At 40.8% G+C, this 18497-nt stretch overlaps 3 protein-coding genes across 3 annotated transcripts; 2 read left to right on the plus strand and 1 right to left on the minus strand.

The window, feature by feature from the left end:
• Positions 1-2348: 2348 nt before the first annotated feature.
• LOC117057674 (olfactory receptor 14A16-like) lies at positions 2349-3290 on the plus strand. The gene has a single exon (XM_033168513.1). It carries the CDS (start codon positions 2349-2351, stop codon positions 3288-3290), a length of 942 nt encoding a protein of 313 aa, XP_033024404.1.
• A 6294-nt stretch (positions 3291-9584) lies between these two features.
• LOC117057675 (olfactory receptor 14I1-like) lies at positions 9585-10520 on the plus strand. The gene has a single exon (XM_033168514.1). The coding sequence runs from the start codon at positions 9585-9587 to the stop codon at positions 10518-10520; it is 936 nt and encodes a 311-aa protein (XP_033024405.1).
• A 2027-nt stretch (positions 10521-12547) lies between these two features.
• LOC117057676 (vomeronasal type-2 receptor 26-like) lies at positions 12548-16814 on the minus strand. The gene is made up of 4 exons (XM_033168515.1): positions 16428-16814; positions 15386-15613; positions 13768-13894; positions 12548-13449 (listed from the first exon to the last, which is right to left on the minus strand). Exons 1-4 carry the CDS (start codon positions 16812-16814, stop codon positions 12548-12550), a joined length of 1644 nt encoding a protein of 547 aa, XP_033024406.1.
• Positions 16815-18497: the final 1683 nt, after the last annotated feature.

Raw genomic sequence — 18497 nt, forward strand, 5'->3', positions numbered from 1 at the left:
GGTGACACTTGGAATAGACCCATTGTTTTCAACAGGTCTCCTGAAAGTAGGACTAAATATGGATCTAACCCAGTATGTTTCATATTTGTGAATTCTGCTACACCACATTTAATGGGGAACTGTGGCAAAAAAGGCAGTGCATAAACCAAGTTATAAATGATGGTATAAATATTTTGTTATTCATGTAACAGCAACAACCAAAACGAAATCCCCTATCACATTGAAACCCAACCCTATCCCCCACTAAATGACTGAGGATAGGACAGAATCTTACTACACAAGAGGGCGGTAGACTAGCTCTTAGGAGGTCCAGGGCAGATCACACAGCGCAAAGCCAGCTCTGTGATCAGAGCAAGCAGCCCCAAGCATTGATTTTCACTATTCCTTATCTTTTGAAAACTGTTCATGAAAGGAGCCAGTTGAAGTGGGGTTGTGGGAATAAAGTCTCCTCACTGAAAAGTCACCACCCAGCTGAAAAACAGCCCATTCATTCACAACAAAAATGTGCTTAGGAGTTTCCACACCAGCAATGAAAGCAGACACACAATGAGTTATTTTTTTCAGACCTTAATGCAGATAATCCAGGTTAAAGGAAGAAAAAGTATAGGCTGGAATTTTGATGGTGACAAAATTGTGTGGATGATGTGAGAACTTTCTGAGCATGACCAGCACCAAGTCCGCAATAAATTGCCATGTGGAAGCACACCTTGTGATATGCATCAAGCAAGGGTGTAAGTAGTTGTTTTGTTCCTCCTCCTGCACTACTGTTCCCTTACTCCTGTGTAGGTCTGAGCTAAATGGTACAAATGTCTCTCTCTCTCTCTCTCTCTCTCTCCCCCCCCCCATAAACATTGCTGTAAAAATGATGTGGTGTATCTGAAGGGGGAAACTGGAGCCAGTGCATCCAAATCAGTTTGTGGGGAGGGTTAGAGGAAGGTGGCATCTCTCTGCATCATGGAGGCAGGTGGCTGATGTGTTGTCATTTCCTATGCTGCACTCTGTTTTAGAAAGAAACCTAGGGTTGCCCAGTTGCACTGTTTTCCATCTATCCCAATGGGGACAATGGGAGAGGTGGATTACTCCACCTTATTCTTAGAAAGGGCCTGCAAGGTAGTTTAGGCTTCATGGAGAATGCAGATTCTCCTCCTCTGCAGAATTGCCCTTGAACCAGTGTTCTCCTTTAACCATTTTAGCCATGACCATTCATTATTTCATTAGGACTATTGAACTAAAGCAGTGGTTCTCAAACTTTTTTCTTTGGGCTCCCTTTTAAACTACATCTGTTCCACACCCATACAATGAGTAACCTCTATGCATATATTCCATCCTTCTCCCTGACATCTTGATGTCCACCCAAAAATCAGAAAAAAGCATGTTGTTTTGTGCATGTAGTCGGTGCACCTTAATAAGAACCCTTCATGATTGGGGCCAACAACTGTGTGGTGAGCTCTTACACACATATAAATGTGTGAACATAGGTTTCCCTTTCTGATGTTCCATTGAATGCATGGAACTGTAAGCGAAGGGTGGAGGGGGATAGTCTCACACCATTCTGCACACATTTGCAAGAGATGTAGAGGCAGGACTGGCAGCAACCTCAGCAGGTAAGTTCTATGCCTATGATAATGTTAATTATGTTGTTTTAAAGGTGCATTTTATATTTGACTTCATTTAGCAATGTTTTCTTTTGAAATGTTTAAGAATTTTTTTCTGCTAACTTGGTTTGTGTTAAATATGCATTCTGTAGTTGACTTCCTTTGCAATGTTTTATTTTGAAAGCTTTAGGGTAATATTTTAGTTTCCTGTTCATCACGTTGCCTTGACTGTATACTTTATATTTGACTTTTTCAAAAAAAGTTTTATTCTCGATTGTTTTATTCGATGTTTTAATGTGCTGTAAACCACTCTGAGATTTTTTATTTAAACTATAAAGTGGTATAGAAAATAATAATAATAATAATAATAATAATAATATGGTGATGATGAAGAAGAAGAATGGACACAGATACTCTCAGGACAATATCCATGCTGGGATAGCTCAGTTGGTAGTAGACCTTGGGACTCTTAAACTCGGTCATGGGTTTGAGCCCCATGTTGGGTAAAAGATACTTGCATGGCAGGGGGTTGGGGTCCCTTCCAACTCTACTATTCCATTGCTCTATGGTTCTAAAATCGAGGGGGCAAAAGGACCATCACAACATTTGCGCATTAATCAATTAAGCAAAGAATACCACTAGATTTGATTGTTAGATAAAAGGCACTTTGCTTAATTCTAACTGGTTAATCAATACTTGTACCCTAACAATCCTTTTCTTCTTCTTTGTACAGGTAGCATGTTAATAAGCCCTATGAACAAAATGCACAATCTTACTTTTCTGCTGCTGGGATTCTCAGACATTCGAGAACTACAGATCTTACACTTCTTTGTGTTCCTAGCATTATACATGATAGCGATCATAGGGAATCTCCTCATTGTTGCTGCAATTGTCCTTGATCACCACCTTCACACACCCATGTACTTCTTTCTACTGAATTTGGCTATGCTGGATGTTGGAACAATTTCCGTCATGGTACCCAAATCAATGGCTATTTCCCTCTTAGGCAGCAGGTATATTTCATATTTTGGATGCGTTGCTCAAGTTTTCTTTTTATATTTATTTGGAACATCAGATTTTGCTCTGCTGACTATCATGGCACATGATCGCTATGTTGCTATTTGCAACCCACTCCAATATGAGACAATTATGCACAAAGGAGCGTGCATACAGATGGTAGCCATTGGGTGGATTGTAGGCCTTCTTGCTGCCGTATTGCATGCTGGCAGCACCTTTGCCAACACCTTCTGTTCTAACGCTGTCAATCAGTTCTTCTGTGAAATCCCAAAATTACTGAAGCTCTCCTGCTCTGACTTTTACTTAGTTGAGGTTGGGCTTCTTGTTCTAACCTTTAGTATAGGAACAGGTTGTTTCATATTCATTATCATAACATACATGCAGATCTTTTCCGCAGTGCTCAGAATCCCTTCTGTTCAGGGTCAGAAAAAACTCCTCTCCACTTGCCTTCCCCACCTCACGGTTGTATCTGTGCTTATATTCACTGGGATCTTTGCTTATGCAAAGCCTCCAAATGACGCTTCTTCTGAACTTGATATTGCTTTTGCTGGAATATATACCATTATTCCTCCCACACTGAATCCATTCATCTACAGCATGAGAAACAAAGAAATCAAGACTGCATTGTGGAAACTCTTAGATTTGGGTCCTTCTAAAACTCTATTTAGAGTTCTATAAAAATGCAATTCTATACCCTTCGATGTGTGAACGTTTTAATATGCATTTTTTTAACCTAGAATTATAACCTTTGATAAAATAAAGCCTTTGAATTCAAAAGGCATGGGAAGGAATTGTTTCCTGTCTCAAGACCTAGAGAGCCACTGAAAGCCATTGTAGGCATTACAGAGCTAAATGGGCAAATATACTCATTCAGAATATTGCAGTTTCGGTATGTTAATATTTGGCTCTGCAATTTTTTACCTTACACTATAAGCCTTTGGTAGCACATCTGCTTTGCATGTTGATAATCCCTGACATCTTCAGGGATGGATCATCTGCTTTGGATGCAGAAGGTTCTCCATTTAACCCTGGCATCTCCAGATAGAGGCAGGAATGATTCCCTGTCTGAAAAAGTTTGCCATGCTCCTAATTCTGTGATACATAACCCCCCCCCCCAGTTTCCCCATGAAATTCTCCATGTCATTCATTGTCAGTTCACCCTATTTTAAAAATGGTTTATTTCACTTACACCTGACATAAATACAGCCAACCTGCCATTTACAGATTTTCAATATGTGCGCAACAGCACAAAAGTGCATCACACTGAACCCAGAAGTGACCTAAAAATGTCACAGAAAGGGGTGTAACGAAGTGTTTACAGGCTTTTTCAATGATGTTTCAAATACACAATATTTCACTTAAATGCGCGGTGCCTTGGAACATAACCCCCACTTAATGGGGGTTGGCTATATAGAACAATCAAATGTAACAATTATTCATTCTAAAAATAAAAAGTGTTGAAAAATGTGCAATTTTCCCATCAGAATTTTCAGTTTTACTGTAGTGTTCCTTAGACAGAATCAGACATTTTGATTGTGATCATTCTAAATTATATAAAAATATTTTGATAAAAAAAATATAATGTAGCAATTGTCCTTCTTTTATTTTGATAATATTCATTGCTAGAAACATTTCCCTTGCCATATTCCATCTTCCCATCAGTCACCCTGGAGACTGCCTCTACCTCTGGAGTTGTTAGGATCCACCTCTGGCTCAGTCCATTGGGATTTCTTTCCACTAAATAGTCCCATTCACCACTCTGAGAGATACTGCTGTCAAAAACTCAGCCACCCTTGCAGTTACTTCCAGGCTAACATTATTAACAGGAAACTAAAATATTATCTTAAAGATTTCAAAATAAAACATTACCAAAGGAAATCAAATGCAAAATGCACATTTCAAACAGCACAATTAGGAAGATAATAAAATATTATCATAGACCATGCTCTCTGTATCCAGTATCCAGTAACGAGTTGTAATTGCACACTCTAACCACATATGCAACAATGCGCATTCCATGATGAACCAATTTATCATAGTTGATTCTTCCATGAAAGAATCCATCATGGAATGTGGTATTCTGCCCCCACTTCCCAATCACAGACACTCTCACCTTTGCGTTTTTCCAGCACTTTTCCACCACAGGTAATCCTAATATCCAGTTTGCACATTATGGTCAAACATGCAAATGTTATCAACTAACTAAATAAATAAATCATACCCTCACAGCAACCTCATGAAGTACATTAGACTGAGAGACAGCGACTGGCCCAAGGCCACACAGTGAGTTTCATGGCTGAGTTTAACCTTGGTCTCTCAGGTTGTAGTCCACTTAATATCTCTACACCTTTTTCCACATTCTGGAGAAAAAAAGATGTAGATGTGAATCAGCTGGGTGAAGGAGATAATCTTTCCCTATAGGTCTGGGTATTTATTGGGCCTCTTGTTAGCAGACGTATGTAGCACTTTTAAGATTCACCAATTCAGTTTGCTACCCTATACATACTTATCACAGCTACACTGCTCATGGCCACTGCTTTATGACCTTCTACAAGCCTCACCAGGTCTAGTGAGCACCAACTGTCACTGTCAGAGTCTGTTATATTCAAAACTATATTATGTCCTGAAGCTGAGCAAGAAAATGTCAAATGTGCAATGTGGAAGAAAGCAAATGGATCAAAGAGAGGCAGGTCCTATTTGCAGCTGGTTTCCACAGCAGATATAGCACATCTGATCAATGTGTTGTTTTTCCTTATCTTATTTAAAAAGTATGTTAGCAACAAACAAACAAACAAAACTAAAAACTAAAAAAACAACAACTGGGTGCTGTATTAATTGGTCTCACTCTAATTTGCCTTTGGGTGTGTATCCCTCTTGACCCCCTGGCGGGGAACTAAGGCATAGCAAAGTCTGGTTGGGAGGAAGGGTCCATCACAAAATGTATGTTTATGCAGATGGGCCAACCCAAATGCTGGGGGAAACTGTATGGCCTGCTGGCCAAGTGCTTCAGGCTCTACAGACAGAGAATTCCTGCTCTAGGCCCCCTTAATGGGGTACCTTGTAAATGCCACTACTGATAGGAGGGGTCACCACTCCACCTCCTGCAGGTCAGAAGATAGACCTGGACTAACCTGCCAAAATTGTGACTAGTGCTATAGGGAAGGCAAAACCTGACAATCAGGGGAAATCCCTTCCCGGCTCCAAAAAATGGCAACCGTTAAGAAACCATAGCAAAGTCCACTAAGCTGGAAAGGGAAAGGTTAGAAGAAAAACAGAAAAAAACAACAGCAATGCTAAAGGGTGAACAGGCTGAATCCAAGGCTGACTGGGCTACAGTGAGTCACGTCGGCCTGATTATAAGTCCAGGGAGCAGACCTGAGTTAAACCTGCAAAACTCAGGTCCACTCCCCCAAGTGCTGCCCCCTAGACCACCGTGGATTGGTGGAATTCAAACTGAGAGCCTGGCAGTGTTCAAGATGCTCTGCTGCAGCTGGGGAGGAACCCAATGGTTGGGGCAACATGTCAAAGCTCCAGCAGCTTACAAAGGCACCATGGTGGACTGTAACCCTGCTCACTGCAGAAGAGGGGTAAGCGGCCATTGTCACTTCACTGGATAAATGTTTATTATATGCTAGCTCTCCTCTGATCCTTGCACTAAAATTTTGTATGCACTTGTGAGCTTTCTTTCAGGTTCAATAGTTTCCCCAAGGGGTGTAAAACAAGATTGATTTTGGGCCCCGCTCATGTATAATTTCTACATAAATACTTTTTCTTTTCTTTTTTCTGGTCTACTGTGAAAGTAGAAGCAGTGACTTTCAACAATGTTTTCAGATCAGCTGTGCTGGACTCTTGGGAGTAAGATCCCAAGATGACTAATAAGACTGATGCTAATTTAGTGGCTATTATCCTCACATATGCAGTCTATTTAAAGGAGAGAGAAAAAGTTACACGTACTGTGGCAAGTGTTGCAAGAAGGCTGAAAGAGCTTGGTTGAGAAGATGCATGGATTCTGACATCTTTATCATATTGTACCCTAAAGTAGCTGGAGAGGAAATTGAATCTTATCATCAAAGGTACTTTAAAACGATTTAAGGTGGTTTGGTAGTTTCCTTTTACTCTGATGTAATCTAGATGTGTCTATCAGCATTTTATTTTCTTCTCATCTATCAATTTTAAAGGAGTCTTATATACACTTGAATGCTGATACCAGTCCTTATTAGAGTGCTCAACTTTAAAATGAACAATGACCACCTGGTATGCTAAACACATTCCTAATTATTGTTCCAAAGGTAAATAGATGTAGCTGATGTAGGTATATTGTATCATTCAACTGTGTGGTCCATTTGTGATGTGTGTATGATGGAACTAGTCTGTGTTGAGTTCCATTCAGTCTGTGTGCTGGAAGAAAGATCCCGATCAAGGCTACAGCCTTCTTTCCAGTAACTGGATAATTTGCAGCAGGTTTTTTTTTTCCATGTCAGAAAAATAAAAGAGTGATGACATGAAAATTCATGCCGGTAGAACTAGATTTGTGTTACATTTCTTTTCTTTTTTTCATAAAAAATTATTGGATTTTAGCAATAAAAACACATAAAATACAACACACACTACAAAAAGAAAACTACAAAACAATTAAAAAAAAGAAAACTTACACTTATTTAGCTAACCTTATCCTCTTTCAAAACATTATTTTGGGACTTCCTCACGTCCTCTCTTCTGCGTTTATTTCTACTCTTCTTTAGTAACTTTGTGACATTATAAAATCTTCCTTCTCACAACTAATCTTATTTTTACCAATCATAATCATCATATACCTAAAATCTTATTATTAATAAAATAAACATTAAACAACTCCAACTTCTAATATCCTCTCTTAACTTCTGATTACTGTAGCCTATATGTCTTCTGATTCCAATTTCCAATATTTATTAATCACATCCTTTCAAATTATTATACATTTCTTCTAGTTCTCTTACACCGTTTTCCCCCCTCTGGTTTCGGAGTTTCATGATCAGCTATATATATTTCCCCTTAAAAATCTACCTTCACCCCATACCTTTCCTAGCCATTCCAACCCTTCCCTTTTTCCTTCCCATCCCCGACAGATCTCCCCCCCCCCAAAAAAATCCTCTCTTTCCAGCTCCTTCATCTTCTTTTGTTATTTCCATCATGCCCAAATCTAAACTTGACATTCTTGGTTGTATCTTCTTCTTTTCCAGGTTGTATCTTTCTTCTTGGTGGGCAGCTACTCTAAAATAGCCATAAAGTATCTCTTCTTCATTCTCTATCACATGTTGCATTTTCCTTTTTTGAACTCTTGGTCTCTCACTCCAAGAGCTCTCTGATCTGTCCAGTCCCTGGGCTCCAAGCCTCTCACGCTTAAAGAGCCCTTCTTGTTTTCCTAGTTGAACATCCTTGTAGTCCACCTCTTCTTCAGTTATTTTGTCCAATTCTACAACCTTTTCATCCGATAAATTCATAATATTATTTGCAAAAACCGTTCCAATCTGGGCAAACTTTTCTGTAACTCTCTGCTCGAGAGCTTCACATTCCCATTGAAGCAATTCACACTCTGCTAACATCCTCTGCTGGAAAGCTGTCAGTGTTGTGTCTTTCATTCTTTCGACTTCAAGGACACCGTGAGGTTTCAAAAACAGGAAATGGTGAGGTCTCAGTAACTTTCCTAATACACAGTACAGTCCAGCCCAATGGCCGCCATTTACTATCTGACCCGAACTCCTTAACCCAGAGGGTTAACGGTATCTTCTCCTTTTAATTTTATAATCCACAGGAAGAAATAAATCAAAATACTCAGTCTTACCCCCAAACAGGGGTTTCTATGGTTTACAAAATCAGTGATCCACTTTAAAGCAAGTCTTTCGCTGCTGCAGTTTTTAGTTGTTACTTTGATCTTGCCGTTGTCAGAGAGACACGGACTTCCTCTTTTGATCTCTCCCCGTAAGCCGAATTTCAATAGCTTTTAGAAACAAATTGCACTCAGTACTTACAGAGTCCTTCTTTTAAATGCAAATTGAGGAAAAGCAAAGCGCTTGTAAAACCGCCAGCAGTCGCTGCTTCGTGTAGTTGGGAGAGTGGTTGATCCTCAGTACTGCGTCGGAGCCCCGCTCGCTTGAACAGACCTTACTAGGTCTACTCAAGAGCAAGGACGTCGCTTCTTGTACCCGCTGGATCCCAGGTCTTCAGGACGCTTCTCCTGAAGTTTTAACGGAGCCCGCAGCGCAGTTGCGGTAACTCCTAGCCCGAAAAAAACGGAGCCCCCTTGGAGCTGAGAGGGCTCCCGACTGAACGGAATGGTGCTTCACCCAGAAGTCGATTTGTGTTACATTTCATGGGGACACAAATCCACCCCAGATCATTACCACCCACTGAAGTATTAGAGACATATATTGGCACAAACAGTAGCACTACTGGCCTGTCAATATAATGCATTCAATTTACTATTTATCTGTAGCACACTGCATTCAAAATAGGCTGTTGCCTTAGAATTCTGCCTTATTCACAAACACATATATACTCTATTACTTAGTTTTGAAAAACCAGGGTTTGAATTAGGCCACAAAAGATAGGACAGCTCTCCAAGTGATATTAATAGCAGCTTCTTTTGTGGGGTAAGGCAACTAAAGGAAGTAGTTTAAAAGCCCCCAGATAGATTACTTAGAATCCTCTGAACATGGAGACTGAACAAAAATAGAGAATATGAGTTAATATATAAATTTAGGAGTGAAAGTGTTTGAGATACTTTAGATAATAACAAATATAGAAGCTTCAATTTACAAACTGGCTATTTTGGCATAATCTTTAATGTCAGTTGTTTTTCTACTACTTAATTATCATAATAATGTGGAATATATAATGAAATTTCAGGAAGCATGTTTAAATTAGCTTGTTAATAAATATTAACACTTTTTAGCTTCTTCCTCCACCAGAGAAAACGCAAATGCTGAAGAAAAAATGAGCAATCTTACTTCCATGTCAACGTTTCTTCTGTGGGAATTCTCTGATGTACGAGAACTACAGATCTTACATTTCTTTCTGTTCCTAGGATTGTACTTGACTACCATGGCTGGGAATCTTCTCATTACTGCTACAATAGTGCTAAACCATCACCTCCATACACCAATGTACTTTTTCCTAACTAATTTGGCAATGATGGACATGGGCTCTGCTTCTGTCATGATGCCCAAATCATTAGTAAATTCCATCATGAACAGCAGGTCTATTTCTTACTCTGGGTGTGTGGCCCAGGTTTTCTTCTATATGTTCTTTGTAGCAGCAGATTTTGCCATTCTAACAGTAATGGCACATGATCGCTATGTCGCCATCTGCAACCCATTACACTATGAAACAATTATGCACAAAGGAGCTTGTATTAAGATGACCATCATTGTGTTGATTGCTAGTCTTCTTTATGGCATGTTACATGCTTGTAGCACATTTGCAATCACCTTCTGTTCAAATGATGTCCATCAGTTCTTCTGTGAAATTCCAACATTACTGAAGCTCTCCTGCTCTAATATCTACCTTGTCGAAGTAGGGGTTATTGTGTTAGGGTGTTGCGTAGGACTAGGATGCTTCATGTTCATTATCATAACATACATGCAGCTATTTGCTACAGTGCGCAGAATTCCTTCAGTACATGGTCAGAAAAAAGCCCTCTCCACTTGCATTCCCCACCTTACTGTTGTCTCTTTGTTTATGGGCACTGCACTCTTTGCCTATGCAAGGCCTCCCACTAATGCTTCTTCTGATCTGGATGTAGCTTTTGCTGTGATCTATACCATAATTCCTCCTATGTTGAATCCATTCATCTACAGCATGAGAAACAAAGAAATCAAAACTGCTTTGTGGAAACTCTTAGATTTTGGGCATTCCTCTAAAAATAGATAAATACAGGTGAAACATGAAAAATTAGAATATCGTGGAAAGGTTCAATTCTTCCAGTAATTCAACGTAAAAGGTGAAACTAATAAATGAGATAGACTCATGGCATGCAAAGCGAGATGTGTCAAGCCTTTATTTGTTATAATTGTGATGATTGTGGTGTACAGCTGATGAGAACCCCAAATTAACAATTTCAACTTTGGGATTTTCATCAGCTGCACTGATTTACGGTAAGTTTCCTTCCTGCCGGTAACCAGAGAATAAAAATCCAGAAAGAATTCTCACATTACAAAGCAGTTTCAGGAGAGCTTGTAAAACATAATATATCTTCCAGATGTGTTCATATATGGTGCAATTAAGTGGCAGAGTGTATGCTTTGTAGGCAAAAAATAAATAAAATGTTATTGGTTGAATTTCTGGAACCTTGGGTAAAAAGATCATAAAAATCAGGTACAGTGGTACCTCGGGTTACAGATGCTTCAGGTTACAGACTCCGCTAACCCAGAAATAATACCTCAGGTTAAGAACTTTGCTTCAGGATGAGAACAGAAATTGCGCGGTGGTGGCAGAAGGAGGTCTCATTAGCTAAAGTGGTACCTCAGGTTAAGAACAGATTCAGATTAAGAACAGACCTCCAGAACGAACTAAGTTCTTAACCTGAGGTACCACTGTACTGAGCAAAATCGAAAATTCTTTCTAGTAGCACCTTAGAGACCAACTGAGTTTGTTCCTGGTATGAGCTTTCGTGTGCATGCACACTTCTTCAGATACACTGAAACAGAAGTCACCAGAACCTTAAATATAGTGGGGGAGTGGGGAGGGGTATTACTCAGAAGGGTGGTGGGAATGGGTGATAGGCTGATAAGTGTGGAAAACCTGTTGACGACTCTAAACGGCTGCAATTAGTCTTGCAGGGAAAGGCAAGGGGTGAGATGGCTAAAGATGGCTTTGTTATGTATAATGAGATAAGAATCCAATGTCTTTGTTCAAACCAGGTTTCTCCATGGTTTTAAGTTTGGTGATTAGTTGCAATTCAGCCACTTCTCTTTCCAGTCTATTTCTGAAATTTCTTTGTATTAAGACAGCTACTTTGAGATCTTTTATAGAATGTCCTGGGAGATTGAAGTGTTCTCCTACTGGTTTCTCTGTCTTGTGATTCCTGATATCAGATTTATGTCCATTTATCCTTTGGCGTAGGGTTTGGCCTGTTTGTCCAATATAGAGAGCTGAAGGGCACTGTTGGCATTTGATTGCATACACAATGTTGGAAGATGAGCAATTAAATAGTCCTGAGATGGTGTGTTTGATGTTGTTGGGACCAGTAATGGTGTTATCCGGGTTTATGTGGCAGCAAAGTTGGCATCTGGGTTTATTGCAGGCTCTGGTACCAGTGTCCATGTTGAGTCCTGTTTTTGTATTATTATGGGTGAGGAGCTGTTTGAGATTGGGTGGCTGTTTGTATGCGATGGAGGGTCTTCCTCCCAGAGCTTGAGAAAGAGAACTGTCATTGTCTAGGAGAGGTTGTAGATCTGTTTTAACTTGGGAGCTGTATGTGATGACTAGTGGTGTTCTGTTATTTTCTTTTTTGGGTCCGTCTTGCAGCAAGTTCTCTCTGGGTATCAGTCTGGCTCTGTCGATCTGTTGTTTAACTTCATCAGGTGGATATTTTAGTTCTAAAAAGGTTTGCTGTAGATCTCTTAGGTGAGAGTCTCTGTCTGTAGAGTTGGAACAGATGCGGCTGTAACGTAGGGCCTGGCTATATACAATGGATTGTTTGGTATGTTTGGGATGGTAGCTAGAAGCATGTAGATATGTTTGTCGGTCAGTTGGTTTACGGTATAAGGTGGTGTCTATGTGTCCATCCTGTATTTTTATAGTAGTGTCCAAAAAGTGTATTTCTTGTACTGAGCTTTAGGGAAGATCTGCAAATGGGCAAATGCCCAGAGTGAATTCCCCAGAGCTAAACTAGTGCATATGCATTCAAAAGGTACTGCACAGCAGAATATGACTGAACAAAGATACATTTAGGTATGTCATGCTTTCCTTCTTATTATCTGTTCCCTGTTATTCAGCTCAGGCCTAAACACAATAATGTAATATTTGGGGGCAAATATGCACCCCAGCAACCCAGCACTAGAGGCTAAAATAGAAAAGATCTCCACAGCTACCATGTACTTTCCCTTGGAGCTCAGATAGGATGGAATAAAGGATAGCCAAACACTGCAAAAGACCAACATGCTGAAGGTGATGAATTTGGCTTCATTGAAACTGTCAGGTAACTTTCTGGCAAGGAAAGCAACACTGAAGCTGATAATGGCCAGAAAGCCCATATAGCCCAAAACACAGTAGAAGAAAGTCAGAGATCCCTCATTGCACTCCAATATAATTTCTTCTCTTACTGAATGAATGTCAACATCTGGGAATGGGGGAGAAGTTACCAACCACACAAAGCAAATGCCTGCTTGGAGAAATGAGCAGGAAAGAACAATGGAGTTAGCTAATGACTTCCCCACCCAATTCCTCATGCTGGATCCCGGTCTGGTGGCCATGAAAGCCAGGACCACTGTGGTGGTTTTGGCCAACACACAAGAAACAGCTAATGAGAATATGATTCCAAAAGCAGTTTGTCGGAGAAGACATGTCCCCTTCTGTGGCTGGCCAATGAATAGCAATGAACAAAGGAAGCAGAGCAAGAGGGAGACAAGGAGAGTGTAGGTGAGGCCCCGGTTGTTGGCTTTGACAATGGGAGTGTTGCGGTGCTTCAGAAATGCTGCTAGCACCAGAGTTGTGATCAAGGAAGAGAAAAGGGCAAAAAAGGATAAAGCCATCCCCAATGGTGCATTGTAAGACAAGAAGGAAACCAATCTGGGAACACAGGAATCTTGGTTCTTGCTTGGATAGCTCACGTCACTGCATTTGGAACAGTCATTCATATCTGAAAAGGAAAAGATGGGTGCTTTATGCTGCGAAATCCCTGCTAGTTCAAGGCAACTGGAGGAAAACCAAATGGATACAATGCAAAGAGTGGTTATGTACCTTTTCCTATGTTCATCTGGTAACTCTCTAATGTTTAAAAAGAATGGGGGGCAGGTGAGATTTATGTCCTTTGGAGCAATAAACTTGTAGGCTGCATCTGCTCCATTGTCGCTTGCTTCTGCTTTCTGGTGCTCTTTCTCTCTCTCTCTCTCTGTGTGTGTGTGTGCTCTGTTGTTTATCAAAAAGGTTTGACACTATTTGCTAGAATATTTCTTACCGTGTTGGAATGAAATCTTCCCTTCTGGACATGGGATGCAATCATAGCAGCAAAATGGATCCCCCTCCTTCACTTTCTTGCTAAAACCAGGACAGCAACTTTCACTACATACAGAATGAGGCCTTGCCTAATCCACAAATGAAAGAGGCACATGTAAGTATTAAACTACAAAACAAAGAACAAATTGTGGCTAAAGGTGGCACCACTTCCTTTTTACTCTGGCCCTGCCAACTCAAATTACTAACAATTGGCTCCTACCAGATTAAACCAGCTGTGCCACGTTATGGCACTCTCATTGATGCTGAATACATTGCCCAGAAGACCTTGGGGGTCCACCTGTCCAACTTTCACTCTATGAAAGGATTGGTTTGAAGAAAAAATCCAGTTGGAAATGTCAAATCCAGCCACTAACTCCCTATTCTGGTCAAAGGAAACTAGGTCACCAGCACTGTTGTTAAAGGAGACTCCTCTCAGAAAGTGATGGGACTAGAATGAAAAGGGAAACATAAGAGTGTAGAGCATGATGCATTATGACAAGAGTACATTGAATCTTTCAGAGGGAGTTATAAAAACACTTTTCCTGGGTGAAAACATTTATTTATTTATGATCTTCCCTTCTCTCAAACTATAGCCATAACAAAAAAGAGAGAGTTTTCATACATTTAAATTTTACTTTTGAGAAGCTTCCTTGAAATCTTTTTAGTTATTCCTGACTGGTAGCCTCCTTAAAATACACCCAGAAACAAATGGATTCTCATATTATTACTTTTTTGAAAAACAGTTTTCTGAGTATACAATTGTCTAAAAGTGTAGATAATATCTTGGTGTAGATATAGCTAGATACAGACAGTATTTTTCCTAATCCACAAATGAAAGAGGACCATGTAAGTATTAAAGAACAAATTATGGGTAAAGATGGTTCCGCTTCCTTTTTATTATGGCCCTGCCACCGCTTTTCTTCTTTCTCTTCTGCTCAAACTAAGGTCCCTGAATGTGACTCTTGACATGCAAAAGGCTATCAATCTCTGCCATAGATCAACTGTCAGAATGGGAGAAATATTGCAAAACCTTCTCAATCCACAGCTACTAAACTCTGTGAAATATTTTTCACAGTGATCTTTATAATGTACAGGTAGAAGTATATGTTATAATGGACAATGTTCTCTGGAACACTTTTGCAAAGCACACAAAAAGCACTTTCCCAAGGGAATTGCATTAAACTTTATTTCTGTAAAGGTATTTTTACATGGAGCCAACTCAATGCATGATGTAAATAAATGAAAGAGTACAGTCTAGAAAATATTGAGAAATAAATAACAAGCTTATCTGTCACAGAGTCTTTCCCATAAAAAGAAGCCTTTGTTTTGGTTTAAGCATAGATTTGAACTCAGTCAATTGGCTATCAAGAGCTGCTATTCCCTTTTGAGAGATTAAGGGTGATCCATAAACTATAGAAACGAAACATGAAGGGGAGAAAATGAACATTCTGGGGTATGTGTGTATGTATATAAACACTTGGACTTGGACATAGAGCTTTAAAGTGTGGGTATCTGCCTAGAAACACAACACAAAAGTCCTAATTTAAAGGCTTCCCAAATTACTAACAATTGGCTCCTACCTGATTAAACCAGCTGTGCCACGTTATGGCACTCTCATTGATGCTGAATACATTGCCCAGAAGACCTTGGGGGTCCACCTGTCCAACTTTCACTCTATGAAAGGATTGGTTTGAAGAAAAAATCCAGTTGGAAATGTCAAATCCAGCCACTAACTCCCCATTCTGGTCAAAGGAAACCAGGTCACCAGCACTGTTGTTAAAGGAGACTCCTCTCAGAAAGTGATGGGACTAGAATGAAAAGGGAAATGTAAGATGAAGCATTTTAACAGTAGTGCATTGAATCTTTTAGAGGGAGTTATAATAACTCTTTTCCTAGATGAAAGCAATTTTTAGGGGGGGTAGGTCTTCCCTAAAACTATAGCCAAAAGAATCTGGGGAATCACATTTGGGGAGTGGTTTTCTCCACCTTCTTCTCCAACACAGTAGGCTTAGAAATCTTGCAACACGTTTCTGATCCCTGAAATTTTTTTTTAATAAGATTTTATTAGATTTTCCAATTAAAAGCACAAATCATTACAAAGTTAAACTTTTCATGACTCCCCCTTCCTCCACCGAGGGAAGCTAAATCCAGACACCCCCTCTCACAGGAGCAGCTAAAATCATTTCACATTTAACCACATATAATATTACAATCACTGCTTAGTCCCAACCCCCCTCCCGGATCAGGAAATCATGTATCCAATCTTTTGCACTGACTTCCCCAGATCCCCCCCCCCCTACTGACTCCATAATAACATATAATTTACAGTTTTCCTCTCATCTTTTAAATCTAATTTAAACCATTTATCTTTCCTCCTAGACATTTTTACATAAACATTTATATTCCTTATCTAATTCTTAACATTTTCCTTTCCTCCTTAGCTTCTTTGTACTTCTGTACTTTTCCTAATTCTCACCCTAATTTCCCCCCCCCCTTTGCGGCCTCGAAAACTTGGCTGATTTTATTTAATTAACATTTACCATTGTCAAATATCCATATCCCTTTATCCAAAACCATATAGAACTGAGATATCATATACAAAGTCCAGTCCGTTCAACCTACCCCAACCCTTTCAAAGAGCCCACCCCAAAAGACAAAAATTAGAACTTCTTGTTCCTGTTTGTCTTCTTGCAGCTTTGCATCCTTCTCACGATTAAGTTGTGTAGTGCTGGTTATTTGCTTTTGTCCCTCTTCTTCCCGGGAAACGACTTCCACCTTGTAGCTTTCTTTTTGCATAAAGAATTCCTTTGTTGGTTCTTCATCTGTACTTCCTTCTTCCTCCTGTATAGTCATTGGACTCTCCACACTGTCCTTAATCTCCAATTCTTCATTCTGTAAAGTCGCTTCTTTTTCAACCATCTGTCCCCAGCACTGCACTCTTTCAATCAAGTCCTGCATAAGTTCCAAAGTCCTTTTCTGAAACTGCAGTGTCCATTTTCGCTTAGCCATGCTCAAGGTCGAGAAACAGATTTCTAGTCAAAACAACTATTTCCTTTCCCCCGTCGGCACCATTCTTTCTTTGTTCTAGCCAAATTTTCCAGTCCCCCAGGAAAAGGGGTATATATTTACTGAAAACACTCAGTCAAAACGATTCTTAAAGCCCAATTCTCCTCAGCAGGAAAACAAGTTACAGAAGATTTCTTTGTTTCAAGCTTCTGACAGCAGCCTCGGATATTTTGTAACACTGTCTCTGCTGCGTCAGCCGTCAGGGAACGACCTCCGTGTTTAGATTCCCTTCCAAGCCAAATTTCTTTAAAATGAATTTCTTTTAATGTATAAGTACTTACAAAGTCCAAATAAGTCCAAATTGTAGAGGAATTGAGAGCTCCTTCTGCCAGCAGCCGCTACTTCATGCTGGAGGGATAGCGGTACTCCTCAATACCCAGCCTTCAACCCAGCTCGCTCCAGCAGCCCTTACTAGGGCTTACCGAAGAGTCAGGGAGGCTCTGGGGGTATCTTCAGGATCCATACCTCCAGGACGCTCTTCCTGGAGTTTTTCAGGGGGTCGCAGCACAGATACGACACCCCCTTCCCCCTCAGCCCCGGATAAACCTCGGAGCTGAGGTTTCTCCCGACTGTGCAGCTCGGCGCCCAAACAGAAGTCTCCCCGATCCCTGAGTTTTAACTCTCTTCTTTCCTGAGCTGAAGGCACGATCTCTCCCTCAGTCCCTGAGCTTCCTGTGAGGCGTTGGGGCTCTCCTTCAGGATCACAGAGACTTGATGCCACCTGGCTGCCTCCTGCTTGCTCCCCCTCTGCCTCCCCCGTCATTTCCTGATCGCCTCTTCCTGCCTGTTCCTTTTCAGACTCTCCTCCTCCCCTGACCCAAGTGCGTTCTCTGGCTGTCCTTCTAAGCCCCCCCCCCAATCTGGATCGCTCTCACTGCCCTCTGAAGACTGGAACCCCATAAATTCTCTTTCTGCCTCGTCGGTCGATTCAAACATTTCCCTCAGACGCCAATCGTGGGGTTTGGGCTCTGCAGGCTCCCAAGAGCTCTCCTTTGGTGGATCACCCTCCCAAGCTACAAAGTATTGCAGCCTGTTCCTGTGCCACCTGGAGTCTAGAATCTCCTCCACCTCACACTCCTGTTCCTGTTCTACCGTTGGGGGGGGGCGGCAGTGACAGGGGGTCTTCTCCAGCATCAGCTTGATACCTGTGTGCTGTGTTGTATGGCGATAGCAAGGACCTGTGGAACACAGAGTGTACCTTCATAGTTTCTGGTAGGAGAAGTCAGAAGGACACTGGGTTAATTTGCTCTATCACTTCAAATGGTCCTAACCTCTGTGGCTCTAACTTCTTACACCTACCCTTAAAGTGTAAACCTCTTGAGGATAACCACACCTTATCTCCTATCTGGATCTTTCCCCTCTCCCACCTGTGGGCACCGGAGGCTCGCATGTAAGCTGCCTTAGCCGTCTCTAAGTTCTCTTCCACATTCTATGCAGGAACTCCATCTCTTCTACAAATTCTTCAGCTGCCCCCATTCGCCCCCTATGCTTGCCCATTTGTCTGAGGATGTCTAGCCAAGGCGAAATTCACTTCTACCTGCAGCAGTTCCATTAACATCCTCCAGAAGCATGAGGTAAATTGACTTCCACGATATGTGACCAGACTTGAAGGCATGCCGTGCAACC

The sequence above is a fragment of the Lacerta agilis genome, chromosome 14, assembly GCF_009819535.1.
Source record: "Lacerta agilis isolate rLacAgi1 chromosome 14, rLacAgi1.pri, whole genome shotgun sequence".
Classification (NCBI taxonomy): domain Eukaryota; kingdom Metazoa; phylum Chordata; class Lepidosauria; order Squamata; family Lacertidae; genus Lacerta; species Lacerta agilis.

What these genes read in the sequence shown, in the direction of transcription:
- LOC117057675 (XM_033168514.1), top strand. Translation starts at nt 9,585, where the DNA reads ATGAGCAATCTTACTTCCATGTCAACGTTTCTTCTGTGGGAATTCTCT.
- LOC117057676 (XM_033168515.1), bottom strand. Translation starts at nt 16,814, where the DNA reads ATGGCTAAGCGAAAATGGACACTGCAGTTTCAGAAAAGGACTTTGGAA. An exon ending in GGCACAGCTGGTTTAATCAG is followed by an intron (nt 13,895 to 15,385) that starts GTAGGAGCCAAT and finishes TTTGTGGATTAG; the next exon opens with GCAAGGCCTCATTCTGTATG. An exon ending in GAAGATTTCATTCCAACACG is followed by an intron (nt 13,450 to 13,767) that starts GTAAGAAATATT and finishes TTTCCTTTTCAG; the next exon opens with ATATGAATGACTGTTCCAAA.
- LOC117057674 (XM_033168513.1), top strand. Translation starts at nt 2,349, where the DNA reads ATGAACAAAATGCACAATCTTACTTTTCTGCTGCTGGGATTCTCAGAC.